Here is a 22092-nt window from a genome sequence, read left to right as displayed (position 1 = left end):
CTGATCAGAAACAGGCAGACATTTTGGCACTAATTGTTTTTTCCCCTCATATCCCACATCATTAGTTAAACACAGACACCGTTCAGAGGGACACAAAGGGGTCCTGGGAACACAAACACAGCCATTATCACCCTACCTCATCTGGTAAATTCATGCCAACAATTTGTTCTCTTTTTAGCCATCAGAGGGTGCAAGAAGTGATATGAAACTCACTGAACAGACAAAAGAGAATTTAACATTTACTGTAACTAAACAGGACAGGGAGCAGCAGCTGCCAGTAATGATGCAGAAAAGTTGATCATAGCAAGCAGATGATCATAATAACTGCATGACGGTTTAATATAATTCATTTCTGAGTTATTTTTTTTAGATATACTACATAAGGCTAACAAGAAAAATATTCTTTATTATTGAAAATAAACACCCGACCCTAATTGGACAACAACTGAAGCTTTTTCAGTTCCGATTAAACAAACAAGCTGAATGGAGGCAAACCAGAGAGATTTGATAGCCTTTAAAAATTAAGGATTTTTGAGACTCCAATAAACTCAAACTTTACAACTCAAAGAAATAGTATATCCTCATTAAACATCTTGGACCACTTGTGAATGTAATTAAAGGAAAACTGTAATTAATTTAATTTTAATTTCATTTTAAAGTGAAATGAAAAATACATTCTCCAAGTACCTAATCCTGTGTCCCTGTGTTAATTGTTCAGTTATCTCTTGATATATGCCAAATATATCTCAAAAATGTATTTTGTGTTTATATTAAAGTTCCTTTCAATTCTCCTCCTGAAAAATGTTAAAACATTAACTGGGGTGGGCGGATTGATACCTAAGGTAAGGTACTGATACTAGCATCAATAGTATCGATACCAAAATTTAAAAAAAAAGGATCATGTTAGATTATGTACATGAACATTCTCTCTCGTGTCTTAACTGTCTTTTTTTTGCCACTTGGGGGCAGTGTAAACAAGTTGTGAACACAACATGAAGTATCATCACCTTTTAAAGGACCAGTGTGTAAGATTTAGTGGCATCTAGTGGTGAGGTTGCAGATTGCAACCAACTGAATAATCTTCCCCTCACCCTCCCCTTCAAAGCTTGTAGGAGAGCCTACGGTGGCTGCGAAACTCCCAAAAAACATGAAAGGCCCTCTCTAGAGTCAGTGTTTGGTTTGTCCATTCTGGGCTACTGTAGAAACATGGTGGTGCAACATGGTGGGCTCTGAGGAAGAGGACCCGCTCCCTATGTAGCTATAGAGGGCTCATTCTAAGGTAACGAAAACACAATCATTCTTATTTTATACACCAATTAAAACATACTTATGAATATAATATAACATTTCCGTAAAGTCTGTTCCGCTAGATGCCACTAAATCTTACACACTGGTCCTTTAAGTAGATATGTTAAACTGGTTAGCAAACAGTTGCTTATATACAGTATATTATACATGCAGTTACGGAGCAACACCAGCTAGTTGCTAACTGTGCCTGTTTGCCATTTGGTGCTGAGCAGGTAGTGTACAGTGGGTTTTTAGAGCTTTTTCTCTGAAAACAGCCAGCCGAAAACTATGCTATGAGAGCTGTGAGAGTGAACCAAAACAGTAAAGTAGCAGTTGGACAGCTAAATAAAGAAACTCGCTATAAAGCTCCATAAAGCAGAGGAGCTGCAGAGTCAGGTGAAAATTCTCTGTAGGTTTATCATCACTAGCAACTCCTTTGACACTACAAATCATCATTTGATAATTATTATAAAAAAATATCGATTATAGCTTTAACATGCACATGATTGAGTAATTAACAGAGCATACTAAAAAGAAATGTCTAATGTTTTGTAAATCATTGGTAATGAAAATATATTCTGAGTTCTATTAATGACGCATTAAACTCATGACAGTACATTGTCCACTTTTAAAAATACGTTAAGATATTGATATCAATAGTTCTGCCACTAGTGTTACTTGGTATTGAATCAGAACCAAATTTTTTGGTATTGACCGCCCCTAATTTTCGATGACTCTGACCTTGACCTCGGGGTCATACACATACATTTTTCCACTCAGATGTGATTTGGGGTGACTTAGCTTGCAAGTTATAGCAGCTAGCACAGCAAAATCATTGGTCAGAGGTGTGTTTGGATGTCTGCCAGCAAAAACTTTTTTTTCATCCTCCTCCTCCTCCTCCTTTTGATCTAACAATGAGGGTGAGGGAAGTGTGGGTGGAAGCTAACAAGCTACAGCTCTATTTTGTTGTGTATATGCTAAGCCACAAAATACATCACATTACTGAAGCTAAAGATGCTCTAACTTCTATTTTACTGTGACTTTAGCGAGGCTCCCTTCAAGTTATTTTTGTTGCGGTTTTCAAATGGTGCAGTCAGAAGATTTAGCTAATAGTACCTGAATCAAATCATCATGGATAGAACTCATCATTCAAAGATTTCAATCATATTTTCAGAAGACACATCATGAGGAGGAAACAGCTGAGCTAACATGGTCCAGGAAAATCCACTCTTATATGATCTCTCTATTTTGAATATCAACAGATCTGAGAACTCATAAAATGTAACATATTGACAGAAGGTCTCCTTGAAAACGGCAAGCTGTTTGCTCCCTGCAGCAACAGCAAAAAATGACTTGACTTAACACTGTACAAATGTCAGCTGACCTGTTTGCACACACACACACACACATGCTGACAATAATTCAATAATTTCTCTGTGAGACACTCAAAGGACTACTGTCGGCTCGCTGGCAGAGGCACAGCTCCTGTTCTTCACCTCCAGGAAAAAGTTCAACACTGCAGAACCCAGTATGTTTGAAAGGTCAGTGGACCACCAGGCTGGACAATGAGAGAGTGGAGAGATCTGCTACGTTTTCACACAATTTCCTCCACTACTAAATCCCAGGTTTTGTTTTTGTTTCCACTTTCTTTATCCACTGAACCAAATCAAAGCATGACTTGGACAAAGGAGAATCTGTCTGTCAGAGGATAAACATTAACCTTTAAAAAGTTCTTCACAGATGTCTTCTTGTCCTCTGCAGCTGGAAAGTCTCTTGTTTGATTCCAGTCCATCAGTCTGTGCTGCTTCTTCTTGCCAGGATCCTGTGTATGTAAATGGCTGCATGTATGTACATGTATGAGTGTTTATGTATGTGTGTGTGTTTTATTATATGTGGACATTCAATACCCTGTAGCATTGGCAGGTGTGTGTATGTTGAGTGTGGCGAAGCGTGTTCCTGATCCTGGAGCGGTGAAGCTGTAAGCTGCGTAAGCCACAGCAGAGCCCACCATCAAGCCTGTCATATAGGAGACTGTCATAGTGTTCCCTGGAGAGACAGAGACAGCAGAGAATGAAAACTACAGTCTGTCCAGAACGAACTGTATATTTAAATAAAAGGTAAACTTACTGTAAGTAAGTAAAGGACAGTAAGTAAATATTTTACTAATTCAATTAATTTGTTAAGCTTCATTTATTCAGAAAGTCTCATTAAGATCAAGATCTCTTTTACAAGTATTATTAAAAATATCCGTGAGTTGAACTTAAAAGACTCTCAGAGGAATTAATATGAGTATTATTTTTTAGTTCATTCCAGTAGTAAGGTGCATACTACTGGAAACCAGTCCTCCCCCGTTAACTACTTAGTATACAAGAAGCAGGAGGAAACAGCTAGCTTGGCTCAGTCAAAAGGTGACAGAATCCACCTACCAGCACCTTTTCACTAGTAGTAACACCTTATACCTCGTTTGTTTAATCTGTACAAAAACTGAAGTGTAAAAACAACAATTTGTGATTTTACAGGCAGTTATGTGCCAGAGGCACACTAGTCTGGCAATACCAGACAATCAGAGATCTCCCCGCCTACCCATCGTCTGGGGATTTCAAAATGCAAGGTAGTTGCTCGACCGGCAGTGAGAACAGCTGCTAACAAATCTACACCCCTTACATTTTGTCAAGGACACGCCTTAATGGAAATGATGCTCTCCCCCCATTCTCTTCTGCATGCTGTCTGCTGTCTGCCCCAATATGAAGGGCCGTCCTAAAGACTTTGGAGTGGTTCTGTAATGCAGGATTTTTTAAAAACTCTCTAATTGTTTCCATTCAGTTTTAACAATGAAAGCTTGGAGATTGTCCTCAGTCTCTAGCTGAGCGATGTGTTTAGAGATTGACACGTGAGTCTAGAGGCACACTAACTTCCTCTGGGAAAGTGACTACAAGAAGTTACTTTACCCAGTCGAGAAACAGAAAACCGCATTTAGAGTTTGACTCTATTTTCAGACCTGTTTCACCATCTACCTCTATATAACACTACAAACACTTATGACTGAACACTCTCTCTCACCTGCCAGCTCCCTCTGTTCAGGTGGCACTTTTCCAGCAGCCTGTATCATCGGCACAGAACCAAAATAGCCGTTGGTGACTCCCATGAGGAGGGAGAAAAGACAAGGCCAGGCTGGATGGGACAGGGTTGGCGCACTGGCCGGGTACACACACATGACAAACAGAGGGATGAAGACCACCCTCAGGCAGGAGAAGAAGAGCAGGCGGCCTCCAGACCAGTCGTACGGCAGTGCTGCCAGGATCTGAAGAAAGAGCATGGAGTCATTTCAGTCAAATTTTATTCTGCTGTTCGCCAGAAATTTTGTGAAACTAGCACACAAAATACATGCTATTTGCAAAAAGGTGAGAAAAACAGGGTTCTGCAACACGAGGATCATTTTAAGGACACAACCAGAAAGAGCTTGATGAGTAACTTAACACTAAATCCCCTCTGTTTAGTTAATAGTTCATAAATTACACGTGCAATCACACGTGCAAAAACAGAGAGTAGACTAGTATGGCAACAGTCTCACAGTGGCAATGCAAATATGCTGATGTTTAGCAGGTATACTGTATATATTTACCATGTTCACCATCTTAATTTAACTTGTTATCATGCTAACAATTGCTAATAAACAATAAACACAATGCAGCTGATGGTGGTGGTAGAGGGAAATTAAGGTATATCCATAGTGATTTTATGCTGAGGGGGGCATAAACGTGTAAACCAAATTTCATGGCAATCTATCCAGTAGTTGTTGAGATAGATAACTCAAATCTACAAATGTTAACCTCATGTTGGCGCTAGAGGAAAAGTCAAAGGATCACTAAAGTGATTAGGATGCATCCTACGGGGATCATGAATGTCTGTGTAAATTTTCATGGCAATCCATTCAACAGTTGTTGAGATATTTCAGTCTGAACCAAAGTGGTGGACCGACAGACTGACGTTTTCCTCCATAAAGCCATGCTGCTAGCATGCGGCTAAATCTGAAATATAAACTTGCACTTTCCTGAACATTAGACCCTTTGAATTTTTATTTCTTGCTTTACTAGGAGGCTACTTGTTAGATACAGCATTCAAAATGCTAAAAAAAAAAAGTTCCAGTCTGTTCCATGCTCTTTCTTATCATCATTTTCTTTCCACCTCCAAGCTACCATCATTTCCATTCCCATTTTCAATTTAATTTCTCTTCTCCTTCCTTATCTCTTTTCCCTCATTTCGACAAAATGCAACTGTCTGTCAACCAACCTTTTTCTATTCAAAGTCAAAATTGTGATTTAAGGAACCCAGATAAGTTTTAATTTATGAAAATATAGATAAAGCCTTTGAGCTAAGTGCAATTATCCAAAAATAAACCAGACTTTTCTCCATCCTCACTCTCAGGTTTAATAAATGGGGCGACCCCATTAACTATTTCACAAGGTCAACTCCAGTGTAAAAGTGTGACTTTGTCTCTTTCCTTTGTCTCACCCCTCTGTAGTGCCAAGAAGCTTAATGCACAATTAGATAAAAGAGGACCGTTCTCATATTTTCTAAGATTTTGGCAGAACATAAAAAAGGAGATCACAGTAAAAATAATATGAATATCGATGTTCCAGTTGATGCAGTGTATACCTGAGGGAGAAACTGACGAGACCAAACATTTACATTTTACACATATGTTTAATGGTTGCCAAGAAAACTGTAAACTATAAACTGGATAAAAGTTCTCTAATCAAACTTAAGTCAATGGACTCAAAGGCTAAAACAAACCTACACAATGGAGCATATAGCCCAACTGCAAATAAAGGTGGGGTGATCTGCAAAAATGGACTTCACTGATATTGTACCTGAATAAAAGAACATGGACTGCGGTTTATTTTGTTTGCAAAACCTTATTAACTAAGAAGAAATAAGGTGATACTAAGTTCAAAAGTTAAGAATTGTTTAAACCAGTTGTATCTTAAACATGCAAACGTATTTTTCCGCCACTTGGATGCAGTAAAACCAAGCTGTAAACACAACAAATATACAGTATACAGACGTCACCTTCTAAGTTGTAAATGTTTTAAAAAACAGTTCCTTATTCATACATCCAGCAGACATGGAACAACATATCTGGCCACCCAACAACTGTAAGTCCAATTTTTACTCTCCTTTTAACTCTGTTTTTGGTCTCCACCACCTCCAGAGGGAAATATCTGTCTCTTAAGCTGCTCCACTATATTCACCAGCTAGTTGCAAAGTTTGTCTGTCTGCTATTTGCTGCCGTACTGGTGGCATACAATTGGCTTTTTGAGCTTTTTTGATGAAAACAGCTGCCTGCTGCAGCCAAAAATTCAACTATGACAGTGAACCAAAACAGTAAAGTGGAAAGTGTGGGGTGGAAAACCAAAAAATGAGCTGAAAGATGTCAACTTGTTACATAGAACTGAGTGGGTCTGCAAAGTCTGAGGATAAGTCTCCATGAGTTCATCTTTCACATAGTCATGTCATCCATTGTTCATATGAAAGTATTAATTACAGCCACTTCTGGTTCCCAAAATAAGAAGCTTAAGTTCCTCCTCTGTCCTCTGACACATAGTTATGAAATACTGAGCCGAGCACCAGATTTTCGACAGTTATTACTTACTTTTACAGCTGGCTTCTCAAACATGAAGCTAGAAAACACTTTCTAAACTGTCAAAAACTTGCGCCTCACCTTGCCAACAAAGTCTGACATGTTGAAGGTGGCCATGATGAGGATGGGGAGCCACTCTCCTAAGGTGGGGTTTCGTATCTCCGACTCCAGCCCGGGGAACAGACACAGGGTGATGCTGTAAGTCACTGCTATTGACAGCATGTAGGCCCAGATCACACGGGACACCACGTAACGATGCAAGATCATGTCTGGTTGGAGAAGACAGACACACAGGGCGATATTTAAAAACTTAAAGCTCTCAGTAAGAACACACTCCTCTTCCCAGTAATCTCCTGGGGATGCATTTGAATTTCAAATCCATCTATTAGGAGTCAGAGGGTAATTGAGCAGTGAGTACATGAGATGAAAAGAGGAAGAAAGAGAGGGATGAGTGATGAAAACAGAGAGTACCACGGACACCAGGCCAGCTCCTTCTTATCTTGGCTTTCGGGGCGTCAAATCGCACATATGTCCCACCGACAAAGTCCTCACCACCCTCTTCGGTAGTGGACGGTCCTGTCCCACCATTACCCTGAAGAGAGACAGACAGAAAGACTTTTTATCCACATTTATAAGAAAACAAACACTAGAGAGTCACATTATATTCAATTTCAAAGAAATCATCTGAATTTTATCAGCTTATACTTTATTCCATCATGGTTGTGAGAGCAAATTTGAAAATATACACTGTCAAATGTCATATTTTGTTGAAAACCTCTTCAAGGCTTTTTGAAGGACATTAGCTACATAATCAGTTCATCAAGAAAACACTAGAGGTAGCCATCACACAGTAAATATATGACCTTTTTTTCTAGTTGTTTTCATTTATAATGGCTTCCTGGCTGCATGACATCAGCTTTTTATTGCAACAGCTATTAGAGAGGATCACTGTGACTGGCAGCACGTTGACGTAATGATGTTGGAGAGACTGCTGATCAGACTGCAAATAAGGCCAGGAGCCACACACACACACACACACACACACACACACACACACACACACACAAGCCTACAAACACACATTATCTCTTCATCCAAACATATGGGCATATCTTTCTACTCATGCTTCTTTTCAAACACACACTTTTTCATATGCCTGCACTAGCAGTTACGGACGCACACTCTCTCTCTCTCTCTCTCACACACACACACACACACACACACACACACATTGATCCATTAGTTGATTAAAGGGACTTGCGAGCCAGAAGGCACCACTCTTCTTGATTATCCCATAATGTAGAGCGCTGCCTTGGTTTCCCCCGGCAACCAGAACAAAGGGCTCCCTGAATCAGCCCCCAGATGCAGAAAATGACACATACCCGCCTGCACACACACAGACACACACACACACACACACACTACTGTAAAAACACAGGGGGACACACTTGTCTTGTGTGTCATGATGTACAAACATGCACACATGAAAAGATGACAGCCTGAGGTGTGTCTTCCTTTGAAGGCTATGAACACACAAACACACTTGGTGTGATGAGGAATATTAGCTCCATGTCTTCAGACTACACAGGGCTGCTTCAAACACTAGTATGAAGTGTATTTACCTCCTCTAATTTTTCAATCACTTCTTTCTTTCATTATCATGACTGGTCTCCTGCTCTCCACCCTCTCTCCTCTCCTTCCTTGCTCACTTTCTTTCAGTTTTGCTTTATCATATTTGTGATGATCCCTTGCTCTTCTTCCTTTTTGGCTGGCTGCCTTTCTGTCTCATCTCTTTGCCTCCACAATTTTCTTCCAACCTTTTTTCCTCTCAGCGTCGTGACTCTCATTTTCTCTGGTTGTAGGAGGCTTCAACCTCTCTCTCCCTCTCTATAACTCCATCTTTTTTCCGCATCACCCACACCACCTCTCTACCCCTCCAACGCCCCCCCTCCAAAAATCCCTCGCTCTTTCTCTCTCAATGTTCCTGTTTCTGAGTGGCAGCCAAAAAGCAGCCCGTAGCTTAAATAAATTATTCTAAGAGACAGCCCTCCATGCCTGTGTGCGTGCTCACACTGTGTGTCAGTACACACAAATGTACAAAAAGAGGCACACACACTCTTCACTGAAATCAACAAGGAAATGGACTTGCATGACACAACAGTTTAGAGGCCTGACATTTCCTCCCTGTCTGGTTTGTTGTTGCAACATTTATGAAGAGTTTAATGAATGAAACATGTACAAGAAACTTAAATGTGAAATTTTGCTGGTCCAAGTGGAAGAGTCAATCTCTCAATCCAACTTGAAAAGCCCAAATTGAGAAAATATTGAAGCTATTCAGTCGCAGTTGCAAAATATTAAGTTGAAGCATCTCCCTGTGCAGCAGACAGAAAAACTCAAAACGTATTAAGACCCAGGCTGTACCCGAAATCACTCTCTCATTCACTCATTCTCTATTCCCTATATAATAGACACTCATTAGTTTACACTATAGTGAGCGGTTAATTGAGATTTCAGCCACTTATTACAGTAATCATCATCAGTTTCTGTCATCACTGACAGCTGTAGAGTTGTACAGCAGTAATTTTCACATCTATGAAATGTGAAATATTTTACATTTACATTTCGTCATTTGGCAGATGATTTTTTCCAACGCAGCTTACAAGACAATTAAGCATTAGAGGACAGTGACTAAAGAGAGCTGTGGTACGAATTCTCAAGTACCTGACCAGGTATAATTGCAGTGGGAAAGAGCGCTAGGCAAAAGCTTTTTTTTTGATTTTTTATAAAGGGGAATTGTTAGCAGAGAGTAATTTTATGACAGCACTACAAAGTGCAAAATGTTCACACTTTTATTTCAGACACAGACAATTCAAGCTCAGCATTGCTTTGAACTAAATGCTAACATCAACATGCTAACATGCTCACAATGACAATGCTAACATGCTGATGTTTAGGTATAATGTTTAGCATGTTCATCATCTTAATTCAGTGTGTTAGCATGCTAACATTTACTAATTAGCATTATAATATAGTTGATACTGTCATTTGCTCATAAACCAAAGTATTGGACAAAATACATTTTTGACTAGATGATGGTGCCAGATGAAAAGTTAAGGGATTACCAAAGTTATTCAAATTCATCATGAGAGAGACATAAATGTGTGTACCAAATCTCGCAGCAATCCAACTGTTGTTAGACATTTTTCTAAAAAACTACTAATGTCAACCTCATGGTGGCGCTACAGGAACAGTCAGGTGATCACCCAACTCATTAGGCTACATCCTCTAGGGACAATGAATGTCTGTACAAAATTTCATCCATTTGATGTTTAGATAGTGGTGGACAAATTGATCATCATTGCTATCCATAGAGCCATGTCGCTAACTGTATGCATTCATAGCATACACAGGCAAACAGTGTAGTCAAAATAGTGTCCAAAGACTTACAAATTTGACGTCCTCTGCGGTGACATCATGGTGAACCCGGTATCCAGTCCCATTGTCACGTGGGTCATGACCTTTGCTCAGACCTTTGCCTTGGGCGTGGTTGGTGTAGTAGCGGACGAATCGTGAGCGACGGACAAGCAGGTGAAGCAGGAAGCAGAGCATTTCCATGCTGATGGAGATGAGGAAGAAGATGAGCGTGTTCCTCCTCTCGTCCGGGATCAGCAGCTTGGTGAAGATGCGAGACAGGGAGATGATTACCCCGGCTGTACCTGGGAGAGGAGAGGAAAATACATAAGACGATGGAGAAAGTGAGGAAGAGGATGAAGGAGATGAGAAAGCTAGCAGGGAAAGAAATGTGTATGTGGGTGTGTGATTGTACTCACTCTCTCCAGTCATCACCCCCTGTGTGTACCTCTTGGGCAGCATCCCCATGTAACCATAGAAACTGGACTGCTGCACTGAGGAGGGATGAGGAGGTGGTTATCAGTGCAAACAGTGGCCTAACTGTAACAACACAATTTATTTACTTCCTGAACCTCCACACGCCGCTTGGGAGAAACCAGCCTGACCTCCTATAATTAAAATCCACTGCTGACTGAGAGGCTTTGTGTTCACACTCACAGTAACGACGCGGAGACCCCATCTGTGTATGAAAGTCAACAGCAACAGCTAAGGACTGAGCTCCCAACTGTAGTTGTAGTTAGTTATTTTTCTGGCCGATAACATGTTTAATTGGAACACCATCACCACCATCATCAGGTTTGAATCATATCTATGGTAACTTTTGAGGCTGTATTATATATTTAAGTGTCTCTCCATCTTTGTAATCTATACTTAAATCTATAATACAGTAATATTATTCGTATTCATCACAAGAGTCTCCCCATAAATCTTGGGTGTTGTGGTGCTATCAAATTCTGCATTACAACAAGCGCAACCTTATTGAGTTGATATGGCAAACTTGCTAGCCAAAAGTTGCCCATTTACATATCCAGCAAATTCACCATTGATTTGGAGTTTTGTTTGTGTCAAGCTAATGAATTTCAGTCCAATATTCACTCTCCTTTTAGCTCTGTTTTGGTCTCCATCTACGCCTGAGAAAAACATCTGTCTCTTTAACAGCTGATTTATGTTGATATGGTGAATGTGTTTACACATTTTGATTAGCACTCATGTTTCTGGCTACCTGGTGAACTCAAGTCCAATATTTACTCTCCTTTTAGCTCTGTCTTTGTTGTTACCAACTCCTGAGAAAAAAATTATGAATAAAATTAAATAAATAATAATTCATTTAACACCTAAATGCTCCACTGTGTTTACCAGTTGCGGTGGGTTTTTAAAGCTTTTTCAATGTGTGTTGCTGTGGCAGAAAATGACGCTATCAGAGCAGTGAGACTGATCCCAAACAGTAAAGTCATGGGCCATAAAACCAGTACAAAGAGCTGAAAGATGCTAAAACACTCCATAAAGCTGAGAGGAACCCCTTTCACATTAAACATGGTCATTTAACACATTGTTAATATATTAATTTTAATTAGTGCAGCTTTAAGGGAAGCCCTGTGCTGCATATTTATATCTAGAGCAACTCCCTTTTCTCCTTCTGAGAAACAAGTAAGGAAGGACAGAATAATTCAAACAATTTACTGTGTTAAAGTGGAAGAACACGACTACACTATGTTCCTTACCTAACCAAAACAGATGGATAGATAGATAGATAGATAGATAGATAGATAGATAGATAGATAGATAGATAGATAGATAGCAATAAGCATTGTTATTAGTAGTACCTGTACATCCGAAGGCCACCACTCCCACTGACACCAGGTTGATGATGTAAGCCTGCCTGGTGGTGAACTTTGCCAGCCACACATCAAACACACTGACAAAGACCAGTGGCCCCAGCGCTAAGATGTAACCTACAGAGAACGAGACAGGTGGACAGATGGACAGTGAGGAGATGCCACAGAGCCAGGTTATGCTGTGACTGCATGACTGAACACATGTTTGACAGGTCCGACGTGCGAGCAGAGTTGCTTTGATCTGAAACCCGCCACAGTCTGATCCTGAGTTTATTAATTCCAGACACAAGTTCTCAAGCAGACAACATACTTCAAAAGACATTTCCTCAAGGATGCAAGCAGAGCTATTTAAGCTGCAGAAGGTTCTGTGGTGAATATGGTGAGATATCAAACTTCTCCCGGGGGGACATACATTTTTAAAGACCATTTTTTCCATTTTTGCTCAAAAGTGATTTTATATTGGGTAGGCTGATCGGCTTTAATATTTTTATGATGTTAGTCTCCACATATCACAGTGTCTTACTGAGAATAATTTACACTACTAGACAGTATACAAACCAACTTTTAAATGAATAATTTTAGGCCATATTTAAATTCCAGAGAAACCTGATGCAACATGCTTTAAATAGCACAGTGAATTCACTTTTAAATTGTTTTGAAACCTTCAGCAAACAAAACTGAAGGTGATGCAAGATTTTTTTTAAAAGTGAAAAGAAAGACTCTTTACAGTCAGCCTCATTTTAAGAATAAGAACTCTGGGAGTATTATTGCAGAGTGTATTTTTTATCTCTCTCTTTATGCTGGCTTCCTATTTTTGCTCTGTGTATTCTGTTCAGATAAGCCTTGAGGACCCCAGAGGGTCTTTAATAAATGAGTAACAGTAGAATTTACCATAATGGGACTTTTTTTTTCACAATTAGTGATCTGTCTTTCAGCGTTTTCCTGTCCTGACTCACCCACAGTGATTCTGGTGTGCATGCTGAGTCGCTCCACCAGCACGTTGTTGAGGATGACGGCCAACAGAGCCACCAGGATGTAAGTCAGACTCATGTCGAACACAATGGACGTCCCTGAAACACACACAAACACACACAAGAGCCATGACCTCTGGGAGTTGGATATGAATACGTAGTCACTGGTTGTGTGTTCAAGTGCGTGAATGTGTGATTCATTGTTACAGCTGTAAAATTCTCTCTATGGACAGATTTATATATGTTTATCATGCATATTTATACCTTTAAACTTGTGGTGCAGGTAGTCCACATCAGTGATAAAACTGTTGTAGGGTAGCAGGAAACCCACTCCAGCCAATAGCATTGCAAAGTAGATGCCATGGTAACGGTCGTCAGGGATCGGCTCCTCAAAGTCTGAGCGGGAAGGGAGGAAAGGAGGGAGTCAAAGGTTAGAGAATGAAAACAGTATGAAATCACGCTCAAACAGTGGAGGGGGGGATGACTTCAAAACATCTGAATTAGGTCTAAAGCTGATGCACTGGATCTTCATTAAAGCTAATCAGGATGAATGAAGCTGCAGCAGCAGCAACAACGCCTCTGCTCCACTAATGGAGCAGCTAATGTAGTGGAGGAGCTTGTTCCTATTGAGTAGATGAAGGATTGATCAGAAGAATTATTGATCATGAACTAGCTGCCAAAGAAGTTTCACAGCAGGACTTTTGTGTTTTTCAGCTGTTTCAGTTTCCATGTTTAAGTGTGATGTGCAGAGTCTTTATATAACTGTTCATAATCCTTTCCTAATCCTTCTATTAACAGCTCCACATAATTTTTGAGCACTTAGATTTTACAGTTGAGTAGAGGAGAAAAAAACATGAATTTGAGACTATTTATATCACTTCATGTTCACATTTATTATGGTAACTGAAACTGATTAATTACTTTACTATTCATTTGTTAATGGCTGATCACCTGCTCTTAGCTCTTCAATGATCCACAATATTTCCTTATAAATATGTGCTAGAGCTGCAACAATTGTTGATTAATTGATTTGACAAAATGTCAAACATTCTTTAGTTCAAGCTTCTCCCATGTGAGGATTTGCTGCTATTCTTTGTTTCATATAATTGTAAACTGACTATATTTAGGTTTTGGACCGTTAGTTAGTTAGACAAAACAAGAAATTTGATGTCATATATTTGGACATTTTTCAATATTTTCTGACATTTTATAGAGAAAACTATTAATTAATTGATTAATCCAAAACGTTATCGGCTGATTAATCACTAATGAAAATAATCGTTAGTTGCTGCCCTAATACGTGCCAATTTTAATAACCATATATGAATGCACCACATACAGCTCCTGGAAGCATTTACATCTCTGCTTTTCTTTAGCTTGTCTTTTTCAGGTTAAGGAAAAAAACAACCTTTGAAGCACAGAAAGTGATGTGGATCAAGCCTACAGCAGATTTGTTCAGGATAAAGCAAACTGTGTCGTTAGCATGAGCAGTGAACGTCACCATGGCTGCACAGACAGAAGAAAAGATCACCGCCTGCAGAAACTCAAACCTCATTAACGGAAAATCCAATGAAGAGGACACAGCAGCACTGCCCACACTGTATGACTGACATTTCATGCAGAAAAATGACGATATGGAAGTGTTTTAGGGTGGATTTCCCCTTCCTGACATCAGAGCCACAGATCGGAGCAGCCGAGCAGGACTGTAACGTCAGCCTGGGATGGATTCAGTCGGTTGAGTCTGAATTATCATATCTCTGTGAGTTTTCTTCCTTAAGGGAAAAGGCAGGCTCTGTCTTTGTAGATTGAATACTCTGTCTATATTGTTGGCTTTATACTGAGATATGGAGACTGACAGCTACCAGAGAAAGAGAGATGGAGGCAGAGGATGAAGAGACTGGGAGCAGAGAGAGGGTTTCTGTCTAGAGCGCTCGTCACTGGTGGACTCGGGAGGGGCAGCAGGGGGGCCAACCATGACAATCTGGAGTGAAGTTCCCTCTTGGATTCCCTCTTAGTGGAAAAAAAATCCACATAAGTGCCTACTAAGGTGCTCCCATAGTATGATAAAATGCCCTCTAAGGTGCCCCCACAGTATTATAAAATGCCCTCTGAGCTGCCCGCACAAAGGAGAGAACATACCAAAGTTCTGTAATGACTGTCTAGTTATGGGTAAGTCGGGATGAAATGCCCTATAGAGGGCCTCTACGTGTGACAATCTGGAAAGAAGTGCCGTCATAGGTGCCCTTTTAGCGGAAGAAAATGTGTTAGTGCCCTGTAGAGAATCCCCAAAAGCGAGACAACATGTGCCCTTTAAATGAAGACGATGTAATGCAGTGCCTTTGAGTTGCTGTTGCGATGGGGTGAGCTGGAGGTTCTGTATGGGAGCCTTAAGTCTGCTACATACTGAAGTGCAGAATTGGTTGCCCTTTCAATGAAAAAAGTGCCCTATAGGGTGTACTGTATGGGAGAAAAACATTGTGAAGTGCTCTTCCTGTCAAGAACATGAGATACTTTTCCCAATTAGATGCCCTAACAATGGAGTAGAAAGAAATGAATGTATGCTTTATGTAGGCTGACCATTAGGAATTTCTGAATCAATTTGACTTTTTCATACAAAAGGTAAGGGATAAAAAATGAATCTGCCATTGTTCGTTGTTCCAGGAATTTTCTTAAAGAGGACATTTTGGTTCTCCACACTTTAAGCGTACATATAAACTACATATAAACCATAATGATGGTGCAGATGTTGTGCAGATTTCTGCATTTTTCGAAAGAGGATCAAACATTTCTTAGACATGTTAGAGGAAACAGCGTCTAAGCTTCGGGCCGCTGGGTGTTTCCCATGGTTTATATTTGAGGGCCAATGTTGCTAGGAGACTGACTGGAGCATGGATACATCCCCCCTTTTAGTATTAGTTATGTACTGTTATAAAACAGTTGGTTCCAAACAAGTAATTTGATTGGACAAGAGGCTTTCCATGAGTGCTGATACAGAGTACAACAGCACTGGGACTTTTAACTATACATGTATTACTCAGCTTTACAGGTGTACCATTAATTTTATACCGCCAAGATGAACATATTTCCACAAATAACATTTGAGTTAAATTATGAATGGTCATCAGAAGAGGACGAAGGGAAGGAAAGAAGCCTGAATACTTCAGTGCAAACCTCCAGGTGCGCTCTTATGACATCAGCCAACAAGTTAGAGAAGAGCAAAAATGAAGCTAACGCTGTAAGGCAAACAACATGGACTTTGAACTACTTTGAACAAAAGTCTCAAAAATATAAACATCGACATTCAGTCTGTTAAGAAGACCGAGCTGAATACAGTCTTGAGGCAGTTTTATGGATCCACCCGGACAACTGAAGGGGAGCTCTGCAGCATCAGCAGCTACCTTGGGCTTTGGGCTGATTTAAATCATATCAATGAGCCTCCGGTTAGCTGTTCATGGAATTTAATGCAGGATCCTGAATTCATATCAGTTAATAATGTTTTCAAAGGTGATGTAAAAGAGATTAGAAGCACAGGGAAAGACAAAACAACACATCATCCCCCAATTTCACCTGAAGACCAGCATCTTAAAATATTCTGCAACACTAAGTCCAGACCACCCAAAAGGTTTACTGAGCAAGGTCTGGTATGGTATTCAGTTGCACTTTGGACACTGGGGCAAAGAGGTGAATCAAGGTCTCAAACCTGACTCATTTATCCTAAAACATGACGAGAATGGAGCAAAATATTTCACCATGACATTCAACAAAGAAACAAAAACTCATCAATACCCACTGGAGAGAGACAGAGAAAATCAATGGGGGCTCTCTTTTTGAGGAGCGAGGAAATCCCCTCTGCCCCGTAGCATCTCTCAAAAAATTCCTGAGCAAAATTCCACCTGATGCAAAAGTCCTCTGTCTGCAGCCCAGGAGGGTAACAGCTCCGGCAGACAGCTTCTGGTATACCGCTGTTCCCCTGGGAGTAAACCAGCTGTTACAGATATTACCCAGGACGTGCAAAGAGGCAGGGACACACACCAACCACAGCCTAAGGACCACCACCATACAGAGACTGTAATGTTTGTGTTGCTTGGCAACAGCCCAGAGCCAAATAAATGATTAAATAAACAAAAAAAACTCATTATCTGATCACTTATTACTGTTAACTAATGAATGGTGCCTGTAGAACTGTTGTATAAAGGTAATATCACACTCAAGGTCGTGCTGTTGTACTGAATATCAGCACAGCTGTGATTATCTTCAGCACTCGGCCTGCAGCCTCATGCCTACAACCAAATCACAACCGTGGTGACATTCAGTATAACAGCATTCCTTCTCATGTGATACTACTTAATTAGCATTTTTAAGATGTTTGTTCCTTTACAACATTCAGCATTCAGGAGGAACCATCCATTCGGAGAGGTGAAGCTAGCAAGCTAGGCTAACAGCTTCCACTTGGAGAGTTGTAGCTAATTAGCTTTGCTTGCTAATGTTAGCACTGATTCCTACTGGCTTTGATGTTATTGTTCATGTTATTTCAGCACCTGCTGAGTCATTGGCAAAGCTGCAAACTGAGTGTCCCTCATTACAGAAAGAGTGCTTCTAGTTAGTGTTAGCTGTCTCATTTTCATGGGTCCAGTTGTCATGACAGCAAATCACCAGACTGTCAAAACTCTTGTAACTCTGTACGATACCCAGTGATTCAAATCACAAAAGTGAGTCATTTATGAAGTCACGTATAGTGTGCCCAAATCATGAAAGCAATGGCTAACAATGGCGGCACCCTGGACACATATTGCACCAGTCAAATTCCAATATTATCAGTCAGTAATGTAGGGGGTGCTGTCATGGCAGAAAACTAAATAAAACTTAAATTTCCTCTTTTTGGTAGAGGCAATTTTGACCAAATAGGCTAAGTCCACAAATCAAAACAAACAGCAAGGATATACATACTAATTTCTTAATTTTCACACTCCACACTTCCTTGTTTTTCTGAAAAAAGAGGGATGTAGTCAATAAATAGGCAGTGCTATGTTTTATTTAAACCATGGAAAACTGGCACTGCACCATCCAACCCTACTGTAATACCTCCATTACCCTCCAAAAAAGGGTGTTGTTTGCATGACAAGGCAAGCTGAGCGTAAAATATACAGAATATACTGGTAACAGGGCTGGAAATATCAATTATCTTCCTTATCGGTTAATCTGACAATAATTTTCTTGATAATTCCATAAAAAAATGTCTACAAAATGAAATGGTGACTAATGTCTAGCACAATTTCTTAAGTCCAAGATGTTTTCAAATATCTTGTTTTGCAACCATCCAAAACCCAAAGATATTCTGTTTATATTGGCAATGAATGTGGATAATATTATTGTACATATGTTATGATGTTCTATTATGTTTACATCATAAACATATATGTATATTTGTTGAATTCTGTCCACTTCCTGTATATGTACTGTACATTTTGAGTATAATGGAAAAATGCGGTGCTGGTGGAAAACCGTTTAAATCTATCTATCAAACCAGTATACACACACAAGCACAGACACACATATAGTCAGTAAACTCCCTCACCGGGCTCGGACAGAGCCAGCACTCCTCGCTCCGGGGCGTCTTTACTGATCTCCTCCTCCTCCAGCTGGTACGAATCGAAGCTGTAGCTCTGCACCACGCTGCTCTCTCTTCCCTCTCTCCAGCCCTCTCTCCCCGCATCCCTCCATCCAGCTCTTCCTCCATCCCTCCAAACATCCCTCTCATCGGGCGTCTGGGCCGGTGTGGGCCTGCGGCGCTCCGCTCCCACCGAGCCCATCTCTGCACTCGAAGTACACACGCACACAAACACGCACGCACTAACACACACTAAACAATTCTCTTGACAGGTTACACACTCGTGGGAGCGTGCATGTTAAACACAATCACAGAGACACGCCCTGTTCAGGCAGCTGGTGAGGAAGAGAGGCAGGAGACCTTCAGAGGATGGAGGATCTGCACAACAGGAAACACAAACAGAATCAAAATGAAAAGAAGATGCAGGCATAGAAAAAGCAGTCTGTCACTTCCTTACTGAAAGTAAACGTGAAAAAACTCAAGGTTAGACACCCCAAAGAAACCTACTATGCTGTGTGTGTGTGTGTGTGTGTGTGCATGTGTGTGTGTGTGAGGCATATTAAATGAGAAACAGTGGCAAAGGATGCATGACTGGGTGACAGGGAAGGAGGTTAACGTGAGCGAAAATGAAGCTCTGCATTCATTGAACAGGCACTGCAATGTATATATTACTATAGAAGAGAAGAAAAGAGAAAATCAATTAGTTTGTAAATTAATTATTAATTATTAATCATTTTGGTCCTTTATCAAGCATGAATACCAAACATTCACTGGTTCAAGCCTCTCAAATGTGAGAAATTGCTGCTTTTCTCTGTTTTATATCTTTGTATATTGAATATTTTGGGGGTTTGGACTGTAAGTTGGACAAAACATGCAACCTGAAGACATCACTTTGGGCTTAGGGAAATTGTGACAGACATTTTTCACTATTTTCTGATATTAACCATTAACCGTTCAGTGATTAATCAAAAAAGTATTTGATATGTTAACTAATTAATGGAAATCATCATTAACTGAAGCTCTACAATATATATCTGTTATCTGTTTGGCTAAAATTTGAAGACAGTAGACAGTAACGTAGTTTTAAATCAGCTGACATGAATCTTCCTAATAAGCTATTGAATTCTGGAAAATTAAAAGAAAAGATGCAAACAAAATGCTGGTTGATCTAAAAGGCTGCTATCATCATGATCCAACAACTTCACCCACTATTGAAATTGTTCCTGCAACCCTCCTCACATTTTAATTTATACTCTCCTCACAAGGTCTCTCTTCTGTCATTACAGCAGCTAAAACTGCTTCTCAATATCCTGCTTTCATTCACTCCAGTTAACTGGAAAATGTTGAGGAAAATGTTATTGTTACAAGGTAGGTCAATATAAATAGGTATTGACATTGTTCTGAATGCAAACATGCAAACACAAAAGCACAAAAGCTCATCTGGTGTATACACCTGTGTGTGTGTGTGCGTGTGTGTATGTGTGTGTATGTGTGCTACCAGTAGGAGCCACACAGTCCAGCTCTGTCATCACACATCCTCGCTGAGGCCTCGCCGCCTGCTCACCTCTGATGCCCTGCATTAAATTTCAGATCTGGCCTGAAGCAAAATAAGCTCAGTTTTTGCTTTGTATTTAGGATGTGATCCTATTTTAAACCCCAGCTGTCTGGAAACAGACAGGATCAGATGATGTAAGATGGTTATCATCTCTGTAATTTGGGCTCATCCTGCATGGCCCCCAGTACATACAGAGAAAAAGGGAAACAGGTGATTAAATTGAGGCTCTCTCCTGCATATAAAACAGTTAAAGTGGTTATTGAGTGGTTGTTTAAAAAAAAAAATGATAGCAGCTCACTATAGCGTCTCACACACACTCACAGAGCCATGTTTTGCAGCTGGAAGACTTTCCATTTGCAGACTTGAGGAGGCGCTCGCAACCTTCCTCATCTAAATTAAAAGGAAAAGCCTCCAGCCAGCGACCGTAATTGAATTGCAGTCTGATATCACGCTGCAGTTTCTATTGTTTACTCCAGCTGTGACAAAAGGAACAGGTGTGTTTTTTTCAAGAGTGAACAAAATCACTAAATCATCACATTTTACGCCTCCAGCAGGAAATAAATAATTTGGTTATTAAATGCATTAACTCCAAAGTCACGTGTTTTGCTTACTATACAGGGAGAAAATTGAAAATTGAAATTAATCAAATGCAAAAAAACTCGACGGCTGAGCACCGGATGCAACATAAAGATGCTCTCTCTGTTTTTCTGTCTTTCTAATCCATCATTAAAACGATTCCAATCAAGTCCAAAAAAGGTTTCAGGCGTTTTTTTGTATTTATGTTTGCAGCCCCTGAACACCCGATACCACCGCGCTTTCCCTCTTCACACCAACAACAGGTTATTAATGGCCCCCTTACCTCCGTGTCTCCCCCTCTCCTTCCGTCTCCTTCGGCTCTTATAGCAGCGGATCCTCACCGGACCTGGTCCCTGTACTCAGTCCGTCTCCATCAGACAGAGGAGGAGCTCCGGTACCGTCCTACAAGCGCTCCTAACGCACCATCCAGCAGCGGAGAGGAGGAAGCATGGATGGATGGATGAGGAGAGTGAAGGGGGGGGAGGAGAGAGGAGGAGGTGGAGGAGATGGGGAGGGGGGTGCTGCCTCTGGCTGTTCAGCCTTTTTTGCAAAAGCGTTGTTAGAGTCGAGGATGAAATCATCCAAATGCACGTTAACAACTTTTTTTTTCCTGCGCACAGTGATAAATAATTAAGAGTGAAAATTATTTGCACATATTAAACTGGGACTAAAACATTTGATTTCAGGAAAGAGGAAGAAAAGAGACAGAAATACACAAAATAATCAGCAGCTACTATATTCAAGCTACAACAGAGACAGGAATCCTCTCTCTAAACGCCTCAGCAATACACCAAGTGTGAATATTTAGGAATGGTGACGACAGAAGACACATAAAAATAACATAAAAAAGAAAAAAGGAAAAGATCACTTTAAATTCAGAGTTCACAGCTGAGCAGACAAATCCTAGGAGGTCCAGCAGGGATATTCTAAACATTTTGTTATTCATTGGAGAGTTTCTCCTGCTTCTCTCTTTCAATTTTTGTCATTTTTTGAATTTAATTTGGTTTTACTGGCAAGATGGGATGTACATGTGTGTTACCAAAGCATATAGAAAAGTAAAGTGGATGGTTCTCTATACACAAGCACACAGGCTCTCTGTCACACACACACACACACACACACACACACACACACACACACACACACACACACACACACACATGCACATACGCACACACACACAGGAGCCTCAATGTGATTGACAGTTT

The 22092-nt window shown here is 40.3% G+C and overlaps 1 protein-coding gene across 5 annotated transcripts; it reads right to left on the bottom strand.

Moving 5' to 3' along the window:
- Positions 1-1552: 1552 nt before the first annotated feature.
- slc29a4a (solute carrier family 29 member 4a) lies at positions 1553-21432 on the bottom strand. 5 transcript variants are annotated; one of them, XM_042391655.1, is made up of 13 exons: positions 21168-21432; positions 20630-20784; positions 20252-20478; positions 18721-19131; positions 13410-13541; positions 13131-13244; positions 12163-12291; positions 10759-10833; positions 10376-10644; positions 7400-7520; positions 7010-7197; positions 4348-4588; positions 1553-3333 (listed from the first exon to the last, which is right to left on the bottom strand). In XM_042391655.1, the coding sequence occupies exons 4-13, from the start codon at positions 18953-18955 to the stop codon at positions 3188-3190; spliced, it is 1650 nt and encodes a 549-aa protein (XP_042247589.1). In that variant the 5' UTR covers positions 18956-19131; positions 20252-20478; positions 20630-20784; positions 21168-21432; the 3' UTR covers positions 1553-3187. The 5 variants fall into 5 exon arrangements, with proteins under 5 accessions (XP_042247589.1, XP_042247587.1, XP_042247588.1 ...); XM_042391653.1 differs by lacking the exons at positions 20252-20478; positions 20630-20784; XM_042391654.1 differs by lacking the exons at positions 20252-20478; positions 20630-20784; positions 21168-21432 and having other exon boundaries at positions 18721-19200.
- Positions 21433-22092: the final 660 nt, after the last annotated feature.

The sequence above is a fragment of the Thunnus maccoyii genome, chromosome 18 (assembly GCF_910596095.1).
Source record: "Thunnus maccoyii chromosome 18, fThuMac1.1, whole genome shotgun sequence".
Taxonomy (NCBI): domain Eukaryota; kingdom Metazoa; phylum Chordata; class Actinopteri; order Scombriformes; family Scombridae; genus Thunnus; species Thunnus maccoyii.
Note: the sequence above shows the minus strand (reverse complement) of the source record. Positions and strands in the feature narration are given on the sequence as shown.

Coding starts and splice junctions, on each gene's coding strand:
- slc29a4a (XM_042391655.1), bottom strand. CDS start 18,955: ATGGGCTCGGTGGGAGCGGAGCGCCGCAGGCCCACACCGGCCCAGACG. Junction 13,542..18,720: donor GCTGGCTCTGTCCGAGCCCG/GTGAGGGAGTTT, acceptor CTTCCCGCTCAG/ACTTTGAGGAGCCGATCCCT. Junction 4,589..7,009: donor TGTCAGACTTTGTTGGCAAG/GTGAGGCGCAAG, acceptor CTCTTTCTTCAG/ATCCTGGCAGCACTGCCGTA.